Source organism: Calliphora vicina, chromosome 3 (assembly GCF_958450345.1).
Source record: "Calliphora vicina chromosome 3, idCalVici1.1, whole genome shotgun sequence".
Classification (NCBI taxonomy): Eukaryota; Metazoa; Arthropoda; class Insecta; order Diptera; family Calliphoridae; genus Calliphora; species Calliphora vicina.
This window is the reverse complement of record NC_088782.1, coordinates 74,858,173-74,880,285: the sequence shown is the minus strand read 5'-3', so window position 1 is coordinate 74,880,285 and position 22,113 is coordinate 74,858,173. Positions and strand designations below refer to the sequence as shown.

General features: G+C 31.5%; 2 protein-coding genes across 2 annotated transcripts; one reads left to right on the top strand and one right to left on the bottom strand.

The window, feature by feature from the left end:
- The first annotated feature begins 1,803 nt into the window (after positions 1-1,803).
- Positions 1,804-6,913, top strand: IleRS-m (Isoleucyl-tRNA synthetase, mitochondrial). Its single transcript, XM_065503399.1, has 13 exons — positions 1,804-2,014; positions 2,087-2,206; positions 2,275-2,428; positions 3,853-4,060; positions 4,119-4,447; positions 4,513-4,685; positions 4,802-5,044; positions 5,100-5,266; positions 5,344-5,646; positions 5,707-5,823; positions 5,885-6,104; positions 6,173-6,407; positions 6,469-6,913. The coding sequence occupies exons 1-13, from the start codon at positions 1,850-1,852 to the stop codon at positions 6,879-6,881; spliced, it is 2,847 nt and encodes a 948-aa protein (XP_065359471.1). The 5' UTR covers positions 1,804-1,849; the 3' UTR covers positions 6,882-6,913.
- On the bottom strand, positions 6,879-10,088 carry IntS9 (integrator complex subunit 9). Its single transcript, XM_065503401.1, has 6 exons — positions 10,003-10,088; positions 9,099-9,942; positions 8,695-9,008; positions 8,525-8,627; positions 8,265-8,464; positions 6,879-7,455 (listed from the first exon to the last, which is right to left on the bottom strand). The coding sequence occupies exons 1-6, from the start codon at positions 10,009-10,011 to the stop codon at positions 6,955-6,957; spliced, it is 1,971 nt and encodes a 656-aa protein (XP_065359473.1). The 5' UTR covers positions 10,012-10,088; the 3' UTR covers positions 6,879-6,954.
- Positions 10,089-22,113: the final 12,025 nt, after the last annotated feature.

The window sequence follows — 22,113 nt, the reverse complement described above, 5'->3', positions numbered from 1 at the left end:
CAAGGATAATATCTAAGCTTTTGTTTGATCTAAAAAAAAAGATTAAAAAAGGGTCCATTTTGAAAAAAAAAAAGTCAACAAAGTTTTTGATTTTGCAAAAAAAGTCAAAAATTTTATGTTTTGAGTTACAAAATATTTATTTTGATAGATATCCCACTCGCATCCCACTAAGCGACCAAGTAGGTGTTCAAGGAAAATATCTAAACTTTATTTTAAGAAAAAAAAAAAAAAAAAAAAAAGAGAAAAAATTTAAAAAAAAAGTCAAAAAAGTTTTTGATTTCGGAAAAAAAATATTAAAAATTTTTTATTTTTTTTTTTAAATATTTTTTTTCGAAAGATCGAAGAAATAGCTATCTATACTATTTGGGACACATTTTGCTAAGAACAATAGGTAATAAGTTACATGGATAAGAAAAAACCCCTGTTTGACCAAATTGTCAAAATTTTACCCCCTATAACTCAGAGAGTTCTCGACCGATGTTGTTGAAAAATTGTGCCTGAGTTACTATCCAATAGAGCTAACCTTGGTGCAAATTTCATCCCGATCGGAAGACATCGATTTCAAAAGTTGGTTCACTTGACATGAAATTCCCCATATATATCGAAAATATAACTTCCAATTGCTGGCAGGGTATATATATATATACAATATTACATTTTTAAATATAGAGAGTTTAGATATAAATAAATATTTTCAACTCAAAAATAGTATTTTGTCTAACTAATATAATAAGGAACAAATAACAGTTTAGATCAAGAGGAAAACTAATAAAATCCCATTTAAATATAAAAAAAAAATATAAACACTCGTATGTGTGATTCTTTTTAGTAATTTTTTTGTTTGATTTTTTTTTCAAGTTTTCGCTCTATGTTTGGCTGACTTCCAAAATGTATCCATGCTAAGTTTGTTTGCATTTCTCCTACGGTAATTTAATTATGTACATATTTAAACTTCCTAAACAAAGCAACTATATACTTTGTTTACATTTACGATATGAAATGAACATAATGCAAATTATAATTTTTTTCACTGAAAAATATATAAAAGTATTTATTTGGTGTTTATATTAAGTTTTTTTATCCAAAAAATAATAATATTACTTCCATTTGTGAGTTGGCCATTTTCTATATTTTCTTTTTTATTTATGTGCGTAAATAAAAAATTGTCAAAGAAAGCATCAACTATAAAACCGATGCGTGATTGCTTTTTTACTGCGTTCAAAATACTCATTTTCGGCATTTTGAAATAGTATACACAGTAAGCATTTTGTATGCCGGCATTATGAAACAGTATACTTTGTTCAAATACAAAGCAACTAACATTTTGGAAGTCAGCCTTTCTCTATGATTTTCGTTTTATTTTTACTAGTTGGGAAGTGCACTTGTGTAGTGTATAAAAATCGGGTTATGTTTGTTGATTATTGGTTGCTATCTATACATTCAAATGTACGTACGGATAACATCAAGGCGAATTCATACAAGGTGGTGTCAGTTCTACAAAAATAACGATTGGTCTTAACAAATGTCAAAAAACCAAAATGAAAAATTAAACAAATAAGTATTTAAATTTAATATAGTGTGGATAATTGAATAGTGAGGGCTTTACTTATTTATGTAAATAATAAATATTTTGTTAATAAGCTTAGAATATGTAAATATAAAAACTAGCTTTGACAGTTGTTAGAACCAAAAAGCGAAAAAAAATTATCAGCTGTTTGACTGACTCCACCTTGTATAAATTCGCGTTGGATAACATATGGTAACAACAACAAAAACAAAACAACACATGTTTTGCCGGTTGCATAGCCTCAGTTAATTTTTTTATGTAAACATTCAGCAATTGGCAAAAATGTTGAGAATTATTCGAATTCCAACTATTTCGCGTTATTATTCAATTAAACATGCAGCCAAGGAACCAATCAAATACACAACAACAATTAATTTGCCAAAGACTAAATTTCCAGCACGTCTATCCGCAGCAAAACGTCAGGAACTTGAAAACAAATTAATATCTGTGAGTAAATAGCTAAAATCCTTAAGATTCCTATGAATGCATTTATTATTAATGACATCTATCCAATTGCAGACAACGTTCGCTCAAACGTATCAATATCAAAATGACAATCTTAAGGAACCGTCGTATATTTTACATGACGGTCCACCGTATGCAAATGGAGACTTACACATGGGCCATGCAGTTAATAAGGTCTGTAAAGCTTGTATTGTATTATAAATGATGTAATTGCATGTGTAAGAATTTAATTAATTTTTCAGATTCTTAAAGATATTACAATAAGGCATCATGTGGTAAAGGGGCAAAAGATTCACTATGTTCCTGGCTGGGATTGTCATGGCCTGCCAATAGAGCTTAAGGCTTTGGCTTCTACTGACACCAGTGAGAAGACACCAAATAATATACGTTCGAAATGTAAGTAAATGATATACAGTCAAGGAAAAAAGTCTACATACACCCTACGATTTTGAAGTTTTAGAGAATTGGTGGAGCAGGTACTTAAAATTAAGACTGTTAGAATTAAAAAATAATATGAAATAAATATGACGTAGAAATTATTGGGGAAAAACATAATCAGCCCAATTATGAATAAAAAATTCCGCGGGAGTTTGTTCCCCGGGAGTTTTTTCTCATTGAAATTGAATAGGAAAAATGAGAAAAGAAAAAACTCCCGCGGAATTTTTATTCATAATTGGGCTGAATAATTAAGTTGACAAAGTGATAATTAAAGAATTTATTTTTATATTTATCCTTGAAAATGGCAACTCGAAAAGATATGCATATTTCAGTTCGAAATATAGTAGTAAATCTCCGAAAGGAAAATAAATCTTATGGAGAAATATCTAAAACAACATAATTAGGTCATACTACTATACAGAAGATCATAAAAAACCTTTAATAATCCGCCCAAAATTGGCGGAACACATCGAAAAATGTTCCCATAAAATTATTATTCAACGAACAGTAATAAAAGTTTTAATTGACAATGGATTTGATAGCAGAACAGCACGCTAAAAGCCATTTATTTCAACGAAGAATCGTAAACTTCGCCTTGGGTTTGCTAAGGCTCATAAAGACAAGGGTATGGAATTTGGATTCGTGTTATATTTACCGAGGAAAGTAAGTGTAATATTTTCGGAATTGTTGGCCGATCCATCGTCTGAAGAAAACCAAACACTGCACTTCATCCAAAGAATATTATACCTACAATCAAAAATGGTGGAGGCAACGTTATGGTTTGGGGCGCCATTTGGAGTGGGCCATTTGGTTTTTTTCGAGGGTAACATATAGGAACAACATATTGGAACAAAACCTCAAGGCATCTGTTGATAGCATGGGCCTGGGAAATCAATGGATTTTCCAGAAAATAACGACCCTAAGCATACTGCGCACGTTGTTCGAGACTGTCTTCTTTAATATGCTCCAAATTCACCACCCCATTCACCAGACTTACCCCCTATAGAACGCATATGGGACGTTTTGGAATTTGTTTTCCACTTATTCGAGCATGGGCCGAAATAACACCTATTACAGAGAGTTTGGAGAAATCAATGTCGACTTCAAGCAGTTATTGATGCACAAGATGGACCAACCATATATTAAAAGTTATTTTTTTTACTTAATTTTATATAACATTTTTAAATAATATTTATTTTTTGAATTACTTTATTATTTTATAAATAAACTTATTTATTAATGCCTTAAATATTGACATAAACATTTTTTTAATTTTCTTCACAAACTCTCTAAATCAAGGGGAGTATGTAGACTTTTTTTCCTATACTGTACATTAATATACTTATCTATGAATATTCAAACAAATATGTCTTTCTTTGCAGCACGGCAATTTGCTTTGGATGCAATTGACCGACAAAGGGCGGAATTTCGGTCCTGGGGCATTTTGTCCGATTGGCACAATAATGAGCGACTTTATTTTACATTTAATCCTGATTTTATATGCAATCAATTGCGGTTATTTTTGGATTTTTACAAAAAGGGATTAGTTTATCGCGACCTAAAACCAGTATACTGGTCGCCATCATCAAGGTAATTGTTAAACGCTTTATTATAAGATTCAACAGTGTTAAAGTTTTGCTACATTTAGAACGGCATTAGCGGAAGCTGAACTCGAATATGATGCAAATTTCGTGAGTCCCTCGGTTTATGTTCGCTTTGCTTTAAAATCTTTGCCACCATCTATTGAACTTGAAGCACAACAAAAGCTATTTGCATTAATATGGACAACAACACCCTGGACATTGCCAAGTAATCAGGCAATTTGCTTTAATCCAAATTTGGAATATTCCATAGTTGAGTTAAAAGATGACTCAAAAAACTTATTGACAAAGGAACTTTATTTAATTGCGTCTAGTTTAATAGACGATTTTGTAAGAAATACTAAAATTGAGTGTACAGTGAAACAAACTGTAGCAGGTGAGATTTGCGTTGATTGGTAGTAGTAAATTTGTTTACTATTTACTTTGTTTATATTATTTTAGGAACTGACTTGATTCACTGTACTTATCAGCATCCTATTTACGGAAAGGAAAATGCATTGCCATTCCTTGACGCTTCTCATGTACAAGACACCAAGGGAACCGGTTTAGTTCATACAGCTCCTGCCCATGGTCCCGATGATTTTCTTATATGCTTGTCCAAAAATATTCCAGTGGTAAGAAAATTTAGTTTAACAACTGTCCGTTTTTCAAACAGCAAAACATAATAAATAATCAAACAATTGTATTCCATCTTATTCCGCATCTAATCGGCTCATACTTTCATTTTCAGAAATCTTTAGTGAACGAAGAAGGTATTTACAACTCCGATGCGCCTAGTTATTTAAAGGGTAAAAGCGTACTAAAAGAAGGCAATGATTTGGTATTGCAAAACTTAAAAGATGATGTATTGTATGCGGATACTTTTACTCATAGTTATCCATTAGATTGGCGGACCAAAGAACCAGTTATACTCAGAGCTAGTGAGCAATGGTTTATAAATACATCGGAGCTTAAGGAACAGGCCGTTAAAGAGGTATGAACTCGCTTAATAATCGCTGAATCATTTTTTTAATTTTGTCTACGTTAAGATTGAAAAAATCGAAATATATCCGCGTGTCAATGCAGAGGCCAGTAAAAACGCATTAAGAACTCAAGTTATGAAACGCCCCTATTGGTGTATATCAAGACAAAGATCCTGGGGTGTGCCTATACCTGTATTTTACGACAATAATACAAGAAAAGTTCTATGTAATGAGTATGTATCATACAAAGGTATAAGAATATTTATAAATTATTTTGTCCATAATATTCTTTGTTTTGCACTGATTTCAGACAAATTTTGAAGCATATTTGCAATATGGTTACTAAGGAAGGTAATATAGATTTTTGGTGGTCAAAGTCAATAGAAGAACTTTTACCTGCAACTCTATTAAAAGATTTAAATGTAAACATTAGTGATGTTGAAAAAGGTATGGATATCTTTGATATTTGGTTTGATTCCGGCAGCACGTGGTCGCACGTCTTAAAAGATCAACAAATAGCCGATCTGTATTTAGAAGGATATGATCAATTTACTGGTTGGTTTCAATCTTCCTTACTAACTAGTGTTGGTGCTAGAAACAGTGCTCCCTATAAGTATTTGATATGAAATTATATTTTAATAAAGCCATACTTATATTAAACATTTATTTTCAGGGCTCTGTTTGTCCATGGCTTTACAGTAGATGAAAAGGGTCATAAAATGTCAAAATCTCTGGGCAATGTTATATCGCCTACAGATATTAGGAAAACCTATGGCGTCGATGTTTTAAGGTACATGTTTTATTTATTTTTAATTATTGTTATTGGTTATTTTTTTTTCTACATTTCATAGATGGTGGGTGGCTTCCCATGGCACCCAACACATGGCCATTACAGTAAGTGATAAACTGTTGCAACAATCTGCAGAAAACCTTAGTAAAATTCGTTCTACTTTACGCTATTTAAATGGGGTAATCGGAGAACGTTCCAATATTACGAATTGCCTAGCAATTGATAAACAAATCTATTTAAATCGTTACTTATTAAATAAACTATTTGATTTCGAACAAGAGGTTAGTTAGTACAACAATTCACCAAAACGAACGTTATTAATTTCATTCTGATTTTTCGAATGTTCAAGATTTTCAGTTTATACGATTGCTATGAATACAATCGCGTAGTGGCAAATGTACAAAATTTCGTTACCAATCAAATATCTGCCATATATGTTCATTTAATCAAGGATCGTTTGTACTGTGGCCCACCAGCAGAAATTGAAGGCATTCGTACCACGTTGGAGAAATGCTACACAGTGTTGAGCAAAGCCTTGTGGCCCATAGCACCATTCTTAGTGGAAGAAAGTTGGAGTTATTATGGTAAGTCCAGTTGAAGAATTGTCATTTTGTTAAATAATATTATACTTTTTACTTTCATAAGATGCCTCATCGCCTTTCCATCAACATAAAATTGTGTCTGACAGTAGTTGGAAAAATGCCTTAGTAGAAGAAGTTGTTGATACTGCCCTAAATGTAAAACGTTTAATAAATCAAAAGGCTACGGAAAAGAATTCCTGGCTTTTGAACGTTTCAATCAAATGTAATGAGAAAGACATTGAGTTGTTGAAGCATTTGCAACCCAGACTTGAGCAACCTTCTACTGACTCTGAATTATGTGAAATATTACAAGTGGGTTCAGTGACACTACATCATTGTGGGGACATTTCGTCAGACTTTGTTATAGAAATTGATAAAATTGAAGCTTCGTTATGCCCTCGCTGTCGACGTCATGCCGTTTTACATGAAAACGCAATTTGTCATCGTTGCAATAAAGTTTTAGAGTTACAAAAATAAATTATTGATTATTTATTAGAAAAAATTTAAAAGTTATTGTTGTATTTGTCATCTTTTATATTAGAACATAAATCTAGAAACTTTGTAAGCATTTTAACAGGGAATCTCTTAATTTCAAACGTAACGACTGTTTGCCACCGCATACAATATGCGTTTCATTTTCATCAAACTTAATCGTCGTATCTTCATTAACCAGATGCAGCGTTAGAACGTTGCCTTGTCTCTCCATTTTGATATTGGTAATGCCATCCTGAGTGAGACGTTTTATCAGCATGTCTACATCCAGTGTTCCATATTCATATTTGACATTTTTCAAAACATCTTCTCTTGTAGGAGGCGGAAATTTATTGCTGCCACTGGGTTGGTCGTTGGCCTCATCACTGCAGGGTTTAATATTGTGAACTTTGTCCTTGACTTGTAAGATTCCCGTTATGGTGGAGATGGTCACGCCATTGCCAACGTCACGTGGTACAATCTTTTGTGCCATTTCCGACGTAAGAAATACACGATCTAATTTACGTTTCAGAGGCAAACGTATAATTTCTCCGCACTTGAATGTTATAATCTTTTTGTCCTACAAAAGAAAGTTAAATTAGTCATGTTATTGTTTATTTTGTTGCATATTTTTATATTTGAGATTTTTCATTGTGTGTTAAGATAAATTTAAATTTAACTAGGAAAGCTAAAACCGCATTTTTAGCATCGCCCAATTTGCTGTTAATCACTTGTTAATATACTTGAATTGTAATAAACATTTTAAAATAGAGGGATATGTGAACTGATCTTAAGATCAGGATTCCAATAAATTTGATTTTTTTATGTGGCAATTTTGGAAATTAGGTAAAGAGCTCGAAAATCAAATTAAATCTCAAATTTGTTGATATCCCAAAATTATTTTAACAGAAATATGTATCTTTAAAAATTAATTTAAATATAACTTTTTCATATTGAATAAACATTTTAGAATTACATAAAACGAAACCGATTTTTCCAAAAAACACACTTTTTCAGTTAAAACGGAAACAATGCAACCATAATGCATTCATTTCTACCATTTCCATATAGTGTAATATCCGAGCCCTTTTCCTAATTTTCAAAATGGCCAAAAATCCTCTACGCTTTTGGAAAATCTTTAAGAGTATGTATTTGACATGTGACATGTTGAAAAGAATTTTTATAAATAGGTAAAAAACATTCTGGTAATTCTGGGTGATCTGCGGCTGAATTTCACAAATTTGCATAGAATTTTAGTATTATTTTATAGACATATGATAAAGTCATATAACATGATTGTAGATAATTCAAATTTAAACAAAAACTGTATCAAAGAATGCATTTAAAAGAAACAGTTTTGAAAAAAAAAATACAATTCATACAACTTACTGGTTGTTCGATGAATAAATTAGATGCATTCGGATGAGGTTTTGTGTATGTCTCTGGAATAACTAGAACATTCGGTTTTAGTTCTTTAATCAATTTGTTCGCCTGTTGGTAATTCAGAGAAGTATCAATCGGACAATAGAATGCTTTCATAGCCAAAGGCTGGAAAGGTGCCAATACTTGCAAGTATGGAAAGTCAGGTTCTATAAAAAACAATTTAAATATAAGTAAACAAATATTAGCACCTAAAAACAACAAATCACCTGTAAATATGATAGAATTGTTGGGATTATTTCCCCACATTTCAATAAAATGAACAGCGTCGCCAAATCGTAAACTCGGATGACCGCAAAATACCACACAAGGCTTAAATAAAGAAATTAATTAAAATAATATGAACTACTGCTAATTGAACTGTTTTTTTTTTAATTACCTGCCTAAAGTCTTTACTGAATCCATCTGAAAATACATGTTTGTAATGTTTTAATTTCGAGTTACGCAAATAGAAGGCATGTGGAAAAGGATCATCTGGTAGGTAAACTTTATTTTGTTTCGCTGAACTTAGCCACTCGGCTAGAATATTGGAATAGGCCAAAGAGCTATCAGCGACCGGTGAAATAAAAAACATGGGCACATTGTTTAGTCCTGCATTTTCCAAATTTTGTGTTAAACACTCAAATAAATCATAGACCACACCCGATGGATAGCATGGTATAAGAGCCGAACCATTATTACGAATTGTCAAAGCTGCAATATAGGAAACGTTTTTTAATATATGTATATGTTTTTAACACCAAAAGTCTATAAAATACTTGGTTTATTTTTTATCTAACTCACCGACATTCATACATAATTCACCCAATTTAGTATCTGGATTAACAGTAGGGGCCTGTGTTAAACCTGTCATGATTAAAACGTCAGCATGTTTTAAGGCCGATTGATTTATGGGCCGTGGATGTGTCGTTAGCGTTGAAGAGCCACTGACATAACAAATCTTTTCATGGGCCGTACTTAAAACCCAATTGCTGGATCCTAGGCAGTAGCCTGAACTTACAGGTGTGGCTATGAATGCTCCTAAAATGTCCAATTTCTCATCGTAGCCCATTATTGTCACTCTGGCCAAGCTATTATGAACATCACGTAAACTAAAAATGGTTTTCCATTTTTTTGGTCTAAACGCCTCACACAAGGGGGATGGTAATAAATGCAACATATCTTTCCACAGCTGAGCCGTACTAGCCTTGGGCGCCACTTCAATATACTCGACTAATTCTTCAAGGAAAAAACGACCAATCTGAAGAGTGGGTTCTGTTGCATATACCTTCCCTTTAAAACCAGTGTGTTCGGTTATATAGGGCAAGGCCAACATATTCAGGTAATTTGATATTAATATTACATCGATTTCACTAAAATCCATCATTTTGTCCATGGGTAGTGTAAATTCCGGTGACGAGTCTACAAACACACGTCCGCAGCATTCCTTCAGTTCACCGTCCATTTGAGGATCGTGTTCACGGTTGGGAATCCAATTGGGCAAGTTGGAAAGTTTCATACTCTGCACAAAAGGCAGGGGTAAAAAATTTAATACTGTCTGTTCGGTTAGACCGCAATCCAACATTATTCGCAACCCTTTAAAAGTGATCACATAGCACGGTTTGGCCAAGTCATTACTGAGGCAATACTAAAAGAATACATACATTTTATTACTGACAAAATAAAATATATTGCTAATTTAACTTACTAAACGCATTTTGCTCTAATAAAACAAAAAATATCCAATGAATAAAAATATTTTTTTAGTTAATTCTACCGCCAGCAAATTTGTAAACAAAAATTCCACTTTGACAGTCAGCTGGGCAAAAATAACTAAAGTACTGTATAAAATAATTGACTCAAGCAGCTGTATGCAGTATTGCCATTAATTTATTATTAATTTTATCAAGGCTGGCATTGCTATTTGCCGGCCAAAAGATAGAAAAAAACAAGTACGAGTGATATATTCGGTTGTGTCGGTTTTACATACCCTTCACCAGAGTAAACATTAAGATAAATTATTAAAATTAAAAACTATTTTTTGGTGAAACAAAAAGTGTTGGCCTATATCTCAGCCATTTGTGGGCCCATTTTGTCGATTTTAAATAGCAACCTAAGTTGGACTACATCGCATATATTCATCTCGTATCCGTCACGAAAATAATTTGGGGGTTTCGGAAAGTTAATTTCAACAGATAGACGGACATGGCTATATTGTAGGGTATTCAATCGATTAACCGTTAATCGGTTAACCGATTAATTTTGGACGGTTAACTGTTCGAATAATTTGAAATTGCCGATTTTCAAATAACAAATAAACAGATTAATTTGTGTCGATTAACCGATTAACCGATTAACCGAAATTCCTTTTTTATGCACTTTAAACATTTTTTTTGTATTTATTTTTCCATTTCAATTCAAATACAAATTTCAAATTAAAATTTGATATTTTTGAACATCCAATAAACATTATTAGTGAGTATGTATAACAACTGACATATTTAATTTACATGTATTTGAAACTTTGTATTTACATGTATAGACGAAACTTTTTTTGAAATGAGTCTTTTATCATAACTACACAGAAAAAACTATTTCTTAAACCGTTTCAATTCAAATATATATCACATATTGAACTGGTTTCAATTATTTTATAATTGAATCAAGTATTCATGTGCTCAAAAACAAAATTTTCTGATATTTTCTATTGAATTTTGAGTTTTGAATTTGATAATTTTGACAATTGAATATACAATTTTCGTTATTGATGGAAATTTAAATACAAAAATTATTGAATAGATAATTTTCGTAATTAAAAACACATTTTTGTTATTTTTTGTGTTTTCAATTACGAAAATTATCTATTCAATAATTTTTGTATTTAAAGTTCAACCAATACGAAAATTGTATATTCAATTGTCAAAATTATAAAATTCAAAACTCAAAATTCAATAGAAAATATCAGAAAATTTAGTTTTTAAGCACATGAATACTTGATTCAATTATGAAATAATTGAAACCAGTTCAGTATGTGATAAAAGTTTGAATTGAAATATAATTTTTTCTGTGTAAACGCGACTATTAAATTAATCAAAATCTAAAACAATCCAAATTCTCCAACATATACAATCAGCGAGAGAGTTTTTTTCCAAGAAAAGTTTTATTAAATCTAAAAAATCGTTTAAATTATACAAATCATGCGATTTCAGATATATAAATAATAGATGTTAATATCTTTCTAATCTGTATTTAACCCAAATTTTTACTTATCAAATATTTAACATGAATTTTAATTTTGATGTTTAGAACAAAACTCACACAAAAAATAATTGACTTTTTTGAAAACTGATGAAACTATATGAAAGATTATATAACAGTTCATAAAATACGGATTTTAAGTTATGACGTTGTTGCAGCAAATAGGCGATATGTTTACAAAAATGATCTCAAATACCTTATTTGCTGTTTTTTATGTTTTTGTACACAAAATTCGTTGTTGTATTTTCAATTTAAAATGAAAATAGAAATTACTCGGTTAATCGAATAATTTTAAATTAACCGATTATTAACCGAATAAATCTAAACCTCGATTAATTATTTGCTCGATTAACCGATTAAACCAGAAACCCGATTAATTGAATACCCTACTATATTGACTCAGCTATTTTTAATGCTCCAGAATATATATTTAATGGGGTCGCAAATGAAAAATGTAGACTCATTGTGAAGGGTATAATAACATTTACCAGACTTGGTATCATTTTGGGTGGACATTTTGAATTTTACGTTATAAGCAAGGAGCATTTAATAAGGTGCCATTGGCAGCACAGCTGATTATAAAAATAGCACGCACAAATGTCAAACTACATATATAAAAAATATTCGCCCGTACGTCCGTATGTCAAACTCTATAGATAAAAAATAAGTGAATTCGCCTGTATTTATTTCAATTCGCCACTGCTGTCACCTTGTTAAATACGCCTTGGTTATAAGATTACAAAATATAATTATACTTTTTTTTAGTATTTCTCATTCAATTTCTTTGCGTTTCAAACCAAAGTATACCAAGCAGTGATGCCACTAATAAAATATTTTTCCTACCAAATTTCTGACTAATAGCTACCAAAACCTACCAAATTTTAAATATTTGAGAAATTATTGCTGCTATAAAAGTACCGAGAGGAAGAATATTGTTCAATAACACTACAATCATAAATATGTAACACCTAACAATTGTGTGTGGACCGTTTCATAATTTCAAAACTTCTAAAAATTACTTTTTCGAACATAAAACTCCTAAAAGTGTTGGTATCCCGACAAAATTCAACAAAATACAAGAACAATTGTTTGCTCATTTACTCAGCGGTGGCTATTACTCGTATATTGTCGGGTTTGGCCGCTATACTTTCTTACTTGTTTAATTCTGCCAAAATGATTTGAAATTGTTTATCACTTATTTTAAAAAGACTAAACACAATTTAAATAAAATGTGTTATAATTATGAAAGATCTTGGCATTTTTTGAACTGAACACTACTTAATACTTACACATTTTTGTGTTTTTAACCAAACCGCTCAAGACTGGTTTCTGTGTGGAGAAGGACCAGGTAAAATATAATTAGAAACCGAAAACTTCCTGGGAAGTGACTCTCTTAAGGTTCACCATTAAAATCAACAACCCCCCCACAATTAATAAGGTTACAAATCATTAAAAAACCAATGCAAAAATAATTGTTATAGCCAATATGGATTCTTTTTCAAAAAAAAAAAAATTCAAAAAAAATTAAAAAACAATGTTGAAAAACAATTAAAAAAAAAATTAAATTTTGCTGAAGCACATTGATCTATTTCGGAATTTGGCTCTTACATTCTTACACGAACTATTATGTTGTTGCGGGGTTTAACGAGGGTTTTTGCTGTTATAAGATCATTTTTACTTCTGTGTTTCTACCACCCACAAACTGTTCTGGTAGTTACCATACGGACCCATACTAAAGTTTCTGACTGTGGTAGTTAGGCTCCCCAGGAACAGTGCGTAGACTTACCCCGCATAATGGTTCAATTGTATTTTTGACTAATTCGGGTCTGACGATAGACTGTGATGCTCCTATGTCTATAGTAAAAATGTGCTTCCGACCATTGCACATGGTCTGGCGAACCACTTTTTTTGGCCAAAACTAAAATATTCACTTATATACATGAATTCAAACATAAGATACAATTAATAACAAAAAAACATAAATTTTATTAAATTTTTAATAATTTAATTTTTTTCTTGTTTTTGACTTCTACTTTGCTAAACTCTGAGTAAATTAATTTTTGAAGCAAAAGTTTCCTGAAACAAAAATTGATTTCTTCAAAATAAGCAAACACTAGCAGAAAGTTATTGATGATTCGTAAGCACAAAATATCACTGTAATTTTGCGCGTTTTTGGTTCGATGGAATCGGTTGAAATTATGTAAGTTATATACTATTTTTTTATAAAAAGTAAAAATCACTGATTTTTAGGTTATGAAAGTTTTTATTTAATTTCTTATTACCATAATTTTTATTGAATATTTCACTATTAAAAATTTAAATACTTACCATCGTCATTAATATCCATAACTAACTGATTTAAAAAGTTTTTTATTTTCGTGTAATATGTGACTCAAAGAAAACAAAAAAATACACCACGTGTTTCAGTTTACCACTGCACTTAAAACATTGAACTTTCTCACTTCATAGAATAACGGTTAATTGAAGTTTGCAAAAACAAATTATTTTTTTTGTTTATCTGAAGTGTTTGCTACAATATTCCAACAAACTCAAAAAGTTTTGAGTTTTGGCCAAAAAAGTGGGTCTTGGAGACCTATGTGCATTGATGTACCCTAGGATGGCCCTTAATAAACGAAAGTTGGATTTTGGCCATTCTCACCCCCCAGTTTGGTGAACATTAGTAAAAAAAATCATCCTGAAAACATTTTAGGTAAATCGATCAAAAAATTTTAAAGTTATTAAAAATTCGCCAGGACATTAACGTGTCTCAGCCCACTAGAACAAGAAATGTAGGAACAAAATTAACATATTTTGATAAATATTAAAATAAAAGCTCATTTTTACTTAAAATATGTCCATATATACTTGTATATGAGTATTTGTCTTCGTAGGATACCGTTAACCCATTCTTAGGTATGAACAAAAAAATATTTTTTTTTAACGGCAGTTTCAAAACTCCATTTTCAAATTTTTAAAAATTTTGTTAAACAAATTTCAGAATTTTTTGATCATCTCATTGGGATTTATTATAATAGGGAAAATTTCAAAATTTAAATCGCAGGTACGGAAAAACTATAAGAGATATTTTCATAATTTTTTCACATTTTTATTCCCTATTATATTCTTAATAAATCCCAATGAGATGATCAAAAAATTCTGAAATTTGTTTAACAAAATTTTTAAAAATTTGAAAATGTATTTTTGAAACTGCCCTTAAAAAAAATTTTTTTTTGTTCATACCTAAGAATAGGTTAACGGTATCCTACGAAGACAGATACTCATATACAAGTATATATGGACATATTTTAAGTAAAAATGAGCTTTTATTTTAATATTTATCAAAATATGTTAATTTTGTTCCTACATTTCTTGTTCTAGTGGGCTGAGACACGTTAATGGCCTGGCAATATTTTAATAACTTTACAATTTTTTGACCAATTTCGGTTTTTTATGTCTCATTAGAACGTCAATTGCGTACACATTTCGATTATTTTAAATTAAATTGGAAAAGTAATTTTTTAATGGCAAAATTTTTACAAAAACTGAAAAAAATGCATTTTTTCCCCTTGCACGTGTTAACCGATTTACCCAAAATTTTTTCAGGATGATTTTTTTACTAATGTTCACCAAACTGGCTGCTAATGTACCCACAAGCAGTAATATTACTATTTATCTGCTGCATAAAGGATATGGAGATTATGGGGTCCTCCGATGTGAGAGCTAGCCCCGTAGTGCTAGTTCGTTTTCGTTTAAAGGTGACTCTTGTGATGATTGTTGACTGGACTGCTGGTTGTTTCTTGATTTGATTCGTTTTCTTGGTGCATTGCAGTTTCGCTGAATATGACTGGATTTACGGCAGTTATAACGTTTTACTCTGACTTTGCTTTGCTTTTCATCTAACGCCTGTATAACTGTCTCTTTTTAATCATTCACTATATTATTCATCTAAATTTAATAATTTATGATGTTTTATTAAATTTTAAATTTAGGTCACCCATCAAGAACACTGATTGGGATTATATGTTCACGAAAAATGCTTATTGGGATTATATATCCCATGATAAAAGGACGATTTCAGGATTTCTGAGTATGCAGAACATAATATTTTTTCCACATCTTTTAGAATATGCATGATGATTTGGGATGATTTGCATATACAGTGGTGGCCACCAATTTAAGACAAATACTTGAATTTTTTTCATCAACTGAATTTTATATGCGATAGAGCCAAAATAAAAGGACCTCTAGGGTATGAAATTTATTATTAATGTTTCTAGTTTCTGAAAAATATTTGAAAAAATCGGTAAAATATATATGGACAGAGATATGTGGAAATACGTTGATCCACCTCAGCGAACATCCGCTGTTAATAACATGATATGACCGAAACTAATGGAACTTAAAATACGAAATTTGGTCCGAATATTTTATAATAATAAAATTATAATGATATAAATGTGAGAAAATATGTTTATTTAAAAAAAAAAATGTTTGGTCAAGTTGTCGAAAAATGTATGTGTTCATTGTGAATATGTATGAATTGACACAGTCAAATAAAACACACGTGTGTGTTAAAACAGTCCTCATGCATACATATTTGTTGAAATATTTGAAAACATAATTGACAATTACATGGAATTTAACCAACAATTTTTGTCTTAAATTCCTGGCCACCACTGTATATGAAAGATATTTGTGTTGAATTTTATTTGGATACTAACTATTAGGATTTTAAATAAAAGACAATCGTTTTGTTTTACAATCAATTATTGAATAATCCATATTTTATTTTTTCTATTTGAATATAAGTACATAAAATGTCTTTCTGAATATTTTCAAAATTATTTAAGCAAAGTGCTTACAACTCGGCCACGCACCTTTACTCAAGTCCCCGTGAAGCATCTGTAATTAAATGTGATTAGCAGGGAAACCAGAAATATGCTCTAAAAAAACGTTTTAAGCTCTTTAAATATGCAATAAAAACTTTAAAATATGCTCTTAAAATTTAAAAAATATGCTCATAAATAAACAAACTTTTACATAATTTTTAACAAAAAAATAAACTTTTACTTAAAAAAATCAATACAATTCAGTTCTAAAAAGTTAAAGTAACATAAAATAAACACAAATAACAAAACCTAAAACAGGTATAACAAAAAAAGAAATACAACATAAAAACAATAGGAAATTAAGTAATGAAAAGGCCTCGAGAGGTATTTGTTGATGATATTTTATATAAGGGCCCCATTTTGTAAAACGAAGCGTTCAGAAACGTAAGCAATTTGTAAGAAGAATACTGGGAAAAGGGTTTGAAACTTGAATATTTTCCATACAAAATTTGTTTATCGTTTTATAAAATGAGGCCCTAAATATAAAGTCACTTCTTCAATTAAGGATATTATTGCAATAAATTACAAAATGTTGACTTAAATTTTCAAATAAAAATCGTTGTCTATTGGATCTTTTTTTTTTTTTTTTCATCATTTATTTATTGTATCTTCATTATTTAATGAACTAACAATAAGTGGTTCAAATCTTATATCTAATATTATTATTTAATTAGTCCAGCCAGTGCCGGACGAAAAAATTTTGTGTTCATGGTTGTTTTGGTTAAATTGGCATTCTTCCTTCTAGATTAGGTCTGCTGTGTCCCTCCTTCTTAATCGAGTGTGGCCACGGTTATCTAATATGTTGCGGGCCAGCGGGTTTGGGTGAACTTCAAGTTTTTTTAAATATTTTTGTACATTTTTCGAGATTTCAGTTTTTACAATGGGCACGTTTAGATCTTTGTGTATATTCGCGTTTTTGATATACCAGGGGGCAACTGTGATCATTCTTAGAAACTTGTTTTGGCGTCTTTGGATCTTTTCTACATTTGACGCTGAGGACGTGCCCCATAACTGTATGCCATAACACCATATCGGTTTTATGATCATGTTATAAAGTAGAAGTTTACAATCTAAACTAAGCGTGGAGTTTCTGCCAATAAGCCAATTAATTTGAATTGATTTCAATTTCATTTGAGTCAACTTTGCATCTATATGACTTTTCCATGTAAGACGACGATCGAGATGTATTCCGAGGTATTTCACTTCCGATTGTTGTAGTATTGTTTGGTTATTGATATGAATAGGGGGGCATGATTCTCTACGCAATGTAAATGTAATGTGTGTACATTTTTGCTCGTTGACTTTAATTTTCCATTGTTTTAACCATTTTTCTAATTCAAATATGTGGTTTTGTAAGTAACGAGACGCTTCTTGAGGGTTTTCATGAATGCTTAGAATAGCAGTATCATCAGCAAATGTTGATGTATGAGTGCGATTGTTAGTTGGCATATCAGACGAATACATCAAATATAAAAAAGGTCCCAGGATACTGCCTTGGGGGACTCCAGCTTCAATGGGTTGTGCAGTACTTAAAAAGTTTCCCTCTTTAACCTTAAATGTTCGACCAGTTAAATAGCTTTCCAACAGCTTATGTGTGTTTGCCGGTAAATTTTGACTCAATTTGTATATTAATCCAGCATGCCATACCTTATCAAACGCTTGAGAGATGTCGATGAAGAGTGCAGAACAGTATTTCTTTTCTTCAAACGCTTTTCTCACCATATTTACAAGTCTATGCGTTTGTTCGATAGTACTGTGTTTTCTTCTAAATCCAAATTGATGATTCGGAATACAATTGTTTTCAGTTAACATCGGGTACAACTTGTTCATAAGTATCTTCTCAAATAGCTTTGATATATTAGACCAGTGATGTTCAAAAATAAAAATGAAGATATTTGGTGAGAGAGCTACCCAGCAAACATAATGTCAAACACTTAAAATAATAACAAAATGAAGAAAGTTTAAATTTAGAATTTTTGTCAAATAAAACCAATTTATTAAATGAATATAATTTAAATTTTAAGGAAATGAAAGAATATACATTATACGGTCGAAATACTCTCAAATTTTTTATTTATTTTTAACTTTGTTTTTTTGTGTTCAATTGTAATTGAAACGCGTGTGTTTGCTATGCTTCATCCAAAAACCAACCAACAACAATGCTTATTGAATTTCTGAAAAAATGAGACATTTATTACGCTCTTTAAAAGAGCGTAACAAATGTGTTTAAATTTTTTAAACAATTGTTGTATGGGATGAACATCACTGTATTAGACAATAGGCTGATGGGTCTGTATGATTCTACTTTTGTGTGATCTTTTCCCGGCTTGGGTATCATGGTAACCAGTGAAACCTTCCATTCTGGAGGATAATATTCAAGTCGTAATATAGCATTAAAAATAAAAAGAATTATTTTTATTGCTATCCGGGGTAGCTCCATAAGCATCTTGTTGCTGATCTTGTCCATACCAGGCGCTTTCTTGGGATTTAAATCAACAATAGCATTTTCGATCTCTCGAATCTCAAAACGTAGGGGTACGGCTGCTCCAAAATGGGGTGCAACAGGTGGCAACTCAATTGCTTCGTTTGATGTGTTCGGTGTAAATACTTGGTTTAAATGATTAACAAACAGATTCCCTTTTTCAGTATCATTTCTTGCCCAACCGCCACTTGAATTTCGCAAGGGGGACTTACATATAACGGGTCTTTTAAGACTTTTTGTTGCTCGCCATAATGAGTAATCCGATTGCGGGGTTGCGTCCAGGCTTTCTAAATATTTATTCAATGATTCCATTTTTCGAAATTCCAAGAGCTTTTTAAGTCTTTTTATACAATCTTTAAGCTTCGATTTTAGTTGGGGGGATCTATGCAATTGCCACTCTCTTCGAAATCTTCTTTTTTCATTTAAGAGCCGTTCGACATCTGCAGAATTAATTCTATTATATCTGAATTGTCGGGGGGTTTGGGTAGCATGTTGAGCAGCCAGTTTGAGATTTTTATCGAAATTGATAAGAGAGTGATCGATGTTTTCTGGTGTTCTTAGCGATCAATGTGTACTGAGCAATGTGTACTGAGGTATTTTTTATATTTGAGCCAATTTATTCTTGTGCCTACCATCGCTAAATTACCAGTCGGGGATACAATTTCTAGGGGGCTCAATAAAGTAATAATTGTGGGTGAGTGATCTGAAGATAGATCCAGCGAGGATTCAATTTGAATCATTTCTCTAGGGATATTTTTCATCACGCTAAAATCAATAACATCCGGTATTTTTCGTGGGTCAGTAGGCCAGTAAGTAGGTTGGCCGCTCGAAAGCACATGCAAACCCATTTTAGAAATTGAGTTGAACAAAACACGACCTTTAGGGATAATCAGTCGTGATCCCCAGAATGTGTGCTTGGCATTATAATCGCCAGCAGCCAGAAAACGGGGGCCTAGTGATTTAAAAAATCTATTATATTGACTTTCTGTAATTGAGAATCTTGGGGGTGAGTATATCGATGAAATCACTAAGTTTCGATGAAAATCTTCAAGACAGATTGTAGTAGCTTGAAGTTAATCTTCGCAAAAATCACACATTAAGTAGTGTTTTATTCGAGCTTTTATTAAAATGCCGAGCCTCCGCATGCTCTACCTCTGAGATCTTTGGTGTCATATATTACATATCCATTTATTCGAAAGGAACTTCTGGACGTCAAATGAGTTTCAGAAACCAGCATTACATTGGTTTCTTAAAAAATATTCGAGTTCGTTTTTGTGTTGGCGTATGCCGTTTGCATTCCAAAAACATATTCTTAGGCAGTTCATGGTCTGTTAAGCACAGCCTGCAATAACATTGATTGCATCTTAAGCATTTCTTGCATCATGTTACTCATTGAGTTTGTAAAGTTATTTACCGATTGCACAAGAGTTTCTATTGTATATTCTAGTCGGGTAAAATTGAAAATTGGCGTTTGTTCTCTTACCTCTGGGTTCATATTTTCGTTTTGGAGTTGACGGACTTGCGGCTGAGTTTGGTTGTTTCTAAGTACATTTGCATATGTTACTTTGTTGTCATATGTCTGTTGCAACGGGGGGTAGTTCAAATTGATGTTATTTAATGGCTGAGCGGGGAAAATCTTTGGTTTCTGGCTTTGTGATTTTTTAACAATTGATTAGACAGGACAACCCCTGTAGTTTGCTGTGTGGTTACCTCCGCAATTGCTGTATTTTTTTATTTTAGGATCATCTTAAGATTTGTTACATTGGGATGTGTTATGCAACTCCCCGCAAATGACACATACTGGTGGCAATTTGCAATATGCCTTTGTGTGTCCATATTCTTGGCAATTCATACATTGGACGGGGCCAAATCGTTTGTGTGGTTCTTCTACCGTAATTTTACGATGCAATAAGTACTTCAGGTTATATATGGGATGTGTTTAATTTTTTTCAGGTTTATGTCACCGGGTTCAAGTTCAACACGGAAGAGTGGTTGGAGTATTTTTTTCGCGATTTCTAATATTTATCACATTTTTTGTTTTATAGCCTTTATCTTCTAAGCTTTGCTTTATTTCGAGTGGTTCAACATTACAGTCAATACCCTTTATTACAACTTGTATTGGATCTGAAAACATTTTTATACATAGAAAATGTTCTTTCGACATCCATTGATGTTGTAGGAGCAAATTTAAAATATGATATTTCTTTAACACTTAGAACGGTTAAGTTTGAATTAGAACTAAAATTTGATATTTAGATGGCGCTATTATTAAAATAGTGCTTATCTTATATTAAAAAAGCCATATATTTTTCAATTTTGAATTTTAAACAAATGAAGTAAAAACCTGTAGCACAACAGCGAAAAATAAGTAAGACAAAATTAGTTTTTGATAAAGTCAAAATATGCTATTAAACAGTAAAACACGCTCTAAAACAAATATATGCAAAAATATGCATTTAAGTGTAAAATATGCAAAATGCACCAGCAAATCGATGCCAAAATTCTTAAATAGTTCTGAAACGTGTAAATATCTTATCCATGTGCCCATTAGACTCACCAGAAAAAACATGCATTTGCATATTTTGGTTTCACTGGTTATTAGTAACGCAATAATTCAATAATTTTCTTGAAGTTGAGTTACAACAAGTGTATTGTATAATTTATGTTTATCAGATGAGGTTATTCCTTCATAGGGTTTTCGGGATCTATTTGATCCTGGCATATCCCTTATAACATATATATTATTACTTAAATATTTTACAATTTGATATGGACCATTATATCGTGGAAGAAGTTTCCGATTTCCCTCAATTAAATTAGTTTTCCTTACTAACACTAATTGCCCAATCTTATATATTTGACCTGCTCTTCTCCTTTGATCATATGAGTGTTTCTGATACAGTTGCATCTTATCTATAGATGACTTAGCCTGGTTTCTACTACAAGAAACATCATTAGTATTAATTTCATATACTTCATTACCTAAGTAAGAATCATATTTTCCCCTTGGCGAAATTCCAAATAAAAGTTCATTTGGTATTTTTCCAGTGGATTTATTAACAGTAGAATTTAAACCCCACTGAATATCATTAACATTTACATCCCACATGTTCTCATTATCAACAGATGAACTTAAGGCCGACAAAATTGTTCTGTTATATCTCTCAGCTTGTCCATTAGCGCGTGGAGT

Coding starts and splice junctions, on each gene's coding strand:
- IleRS-m (XM_065503399.1), top strand. CDS start 1,850: ATGTTGAGAATTATTCGAATTCCAACTATTTCGCGTTATTATTCAATT. Junction 2,207..2,274: donor TGGGCCATGCAGTTAATAAG/GTCTGTAAAGCT, acceptor TTAATTTTTCAG/ATTCTTAAAGATATTACAAT. Junction 5,045..5,099: donor AGGAACAGGCCGTTAAAGAG/GTATGAACTCGC, acceptor GTCTACGTTAAG/ATTGAAAAAATCGAAATATA.
- IntS9 (XM_065503401.1), bottom strand. Junction 9,009..9,098: donor TGAATTATGTATGAATGTCG/GTGAGTTAGATA, acceptor CCTATATTGCAG/CTTTGACAATTCGTAATAAT. Junction 8,628..8,694: donor TCAGTAAAGACTTTAGGCAG/GTAATTAAAAAA, acceptor TCTTTATTTAAG/CCTTGTGTGGTATTTTGCGG.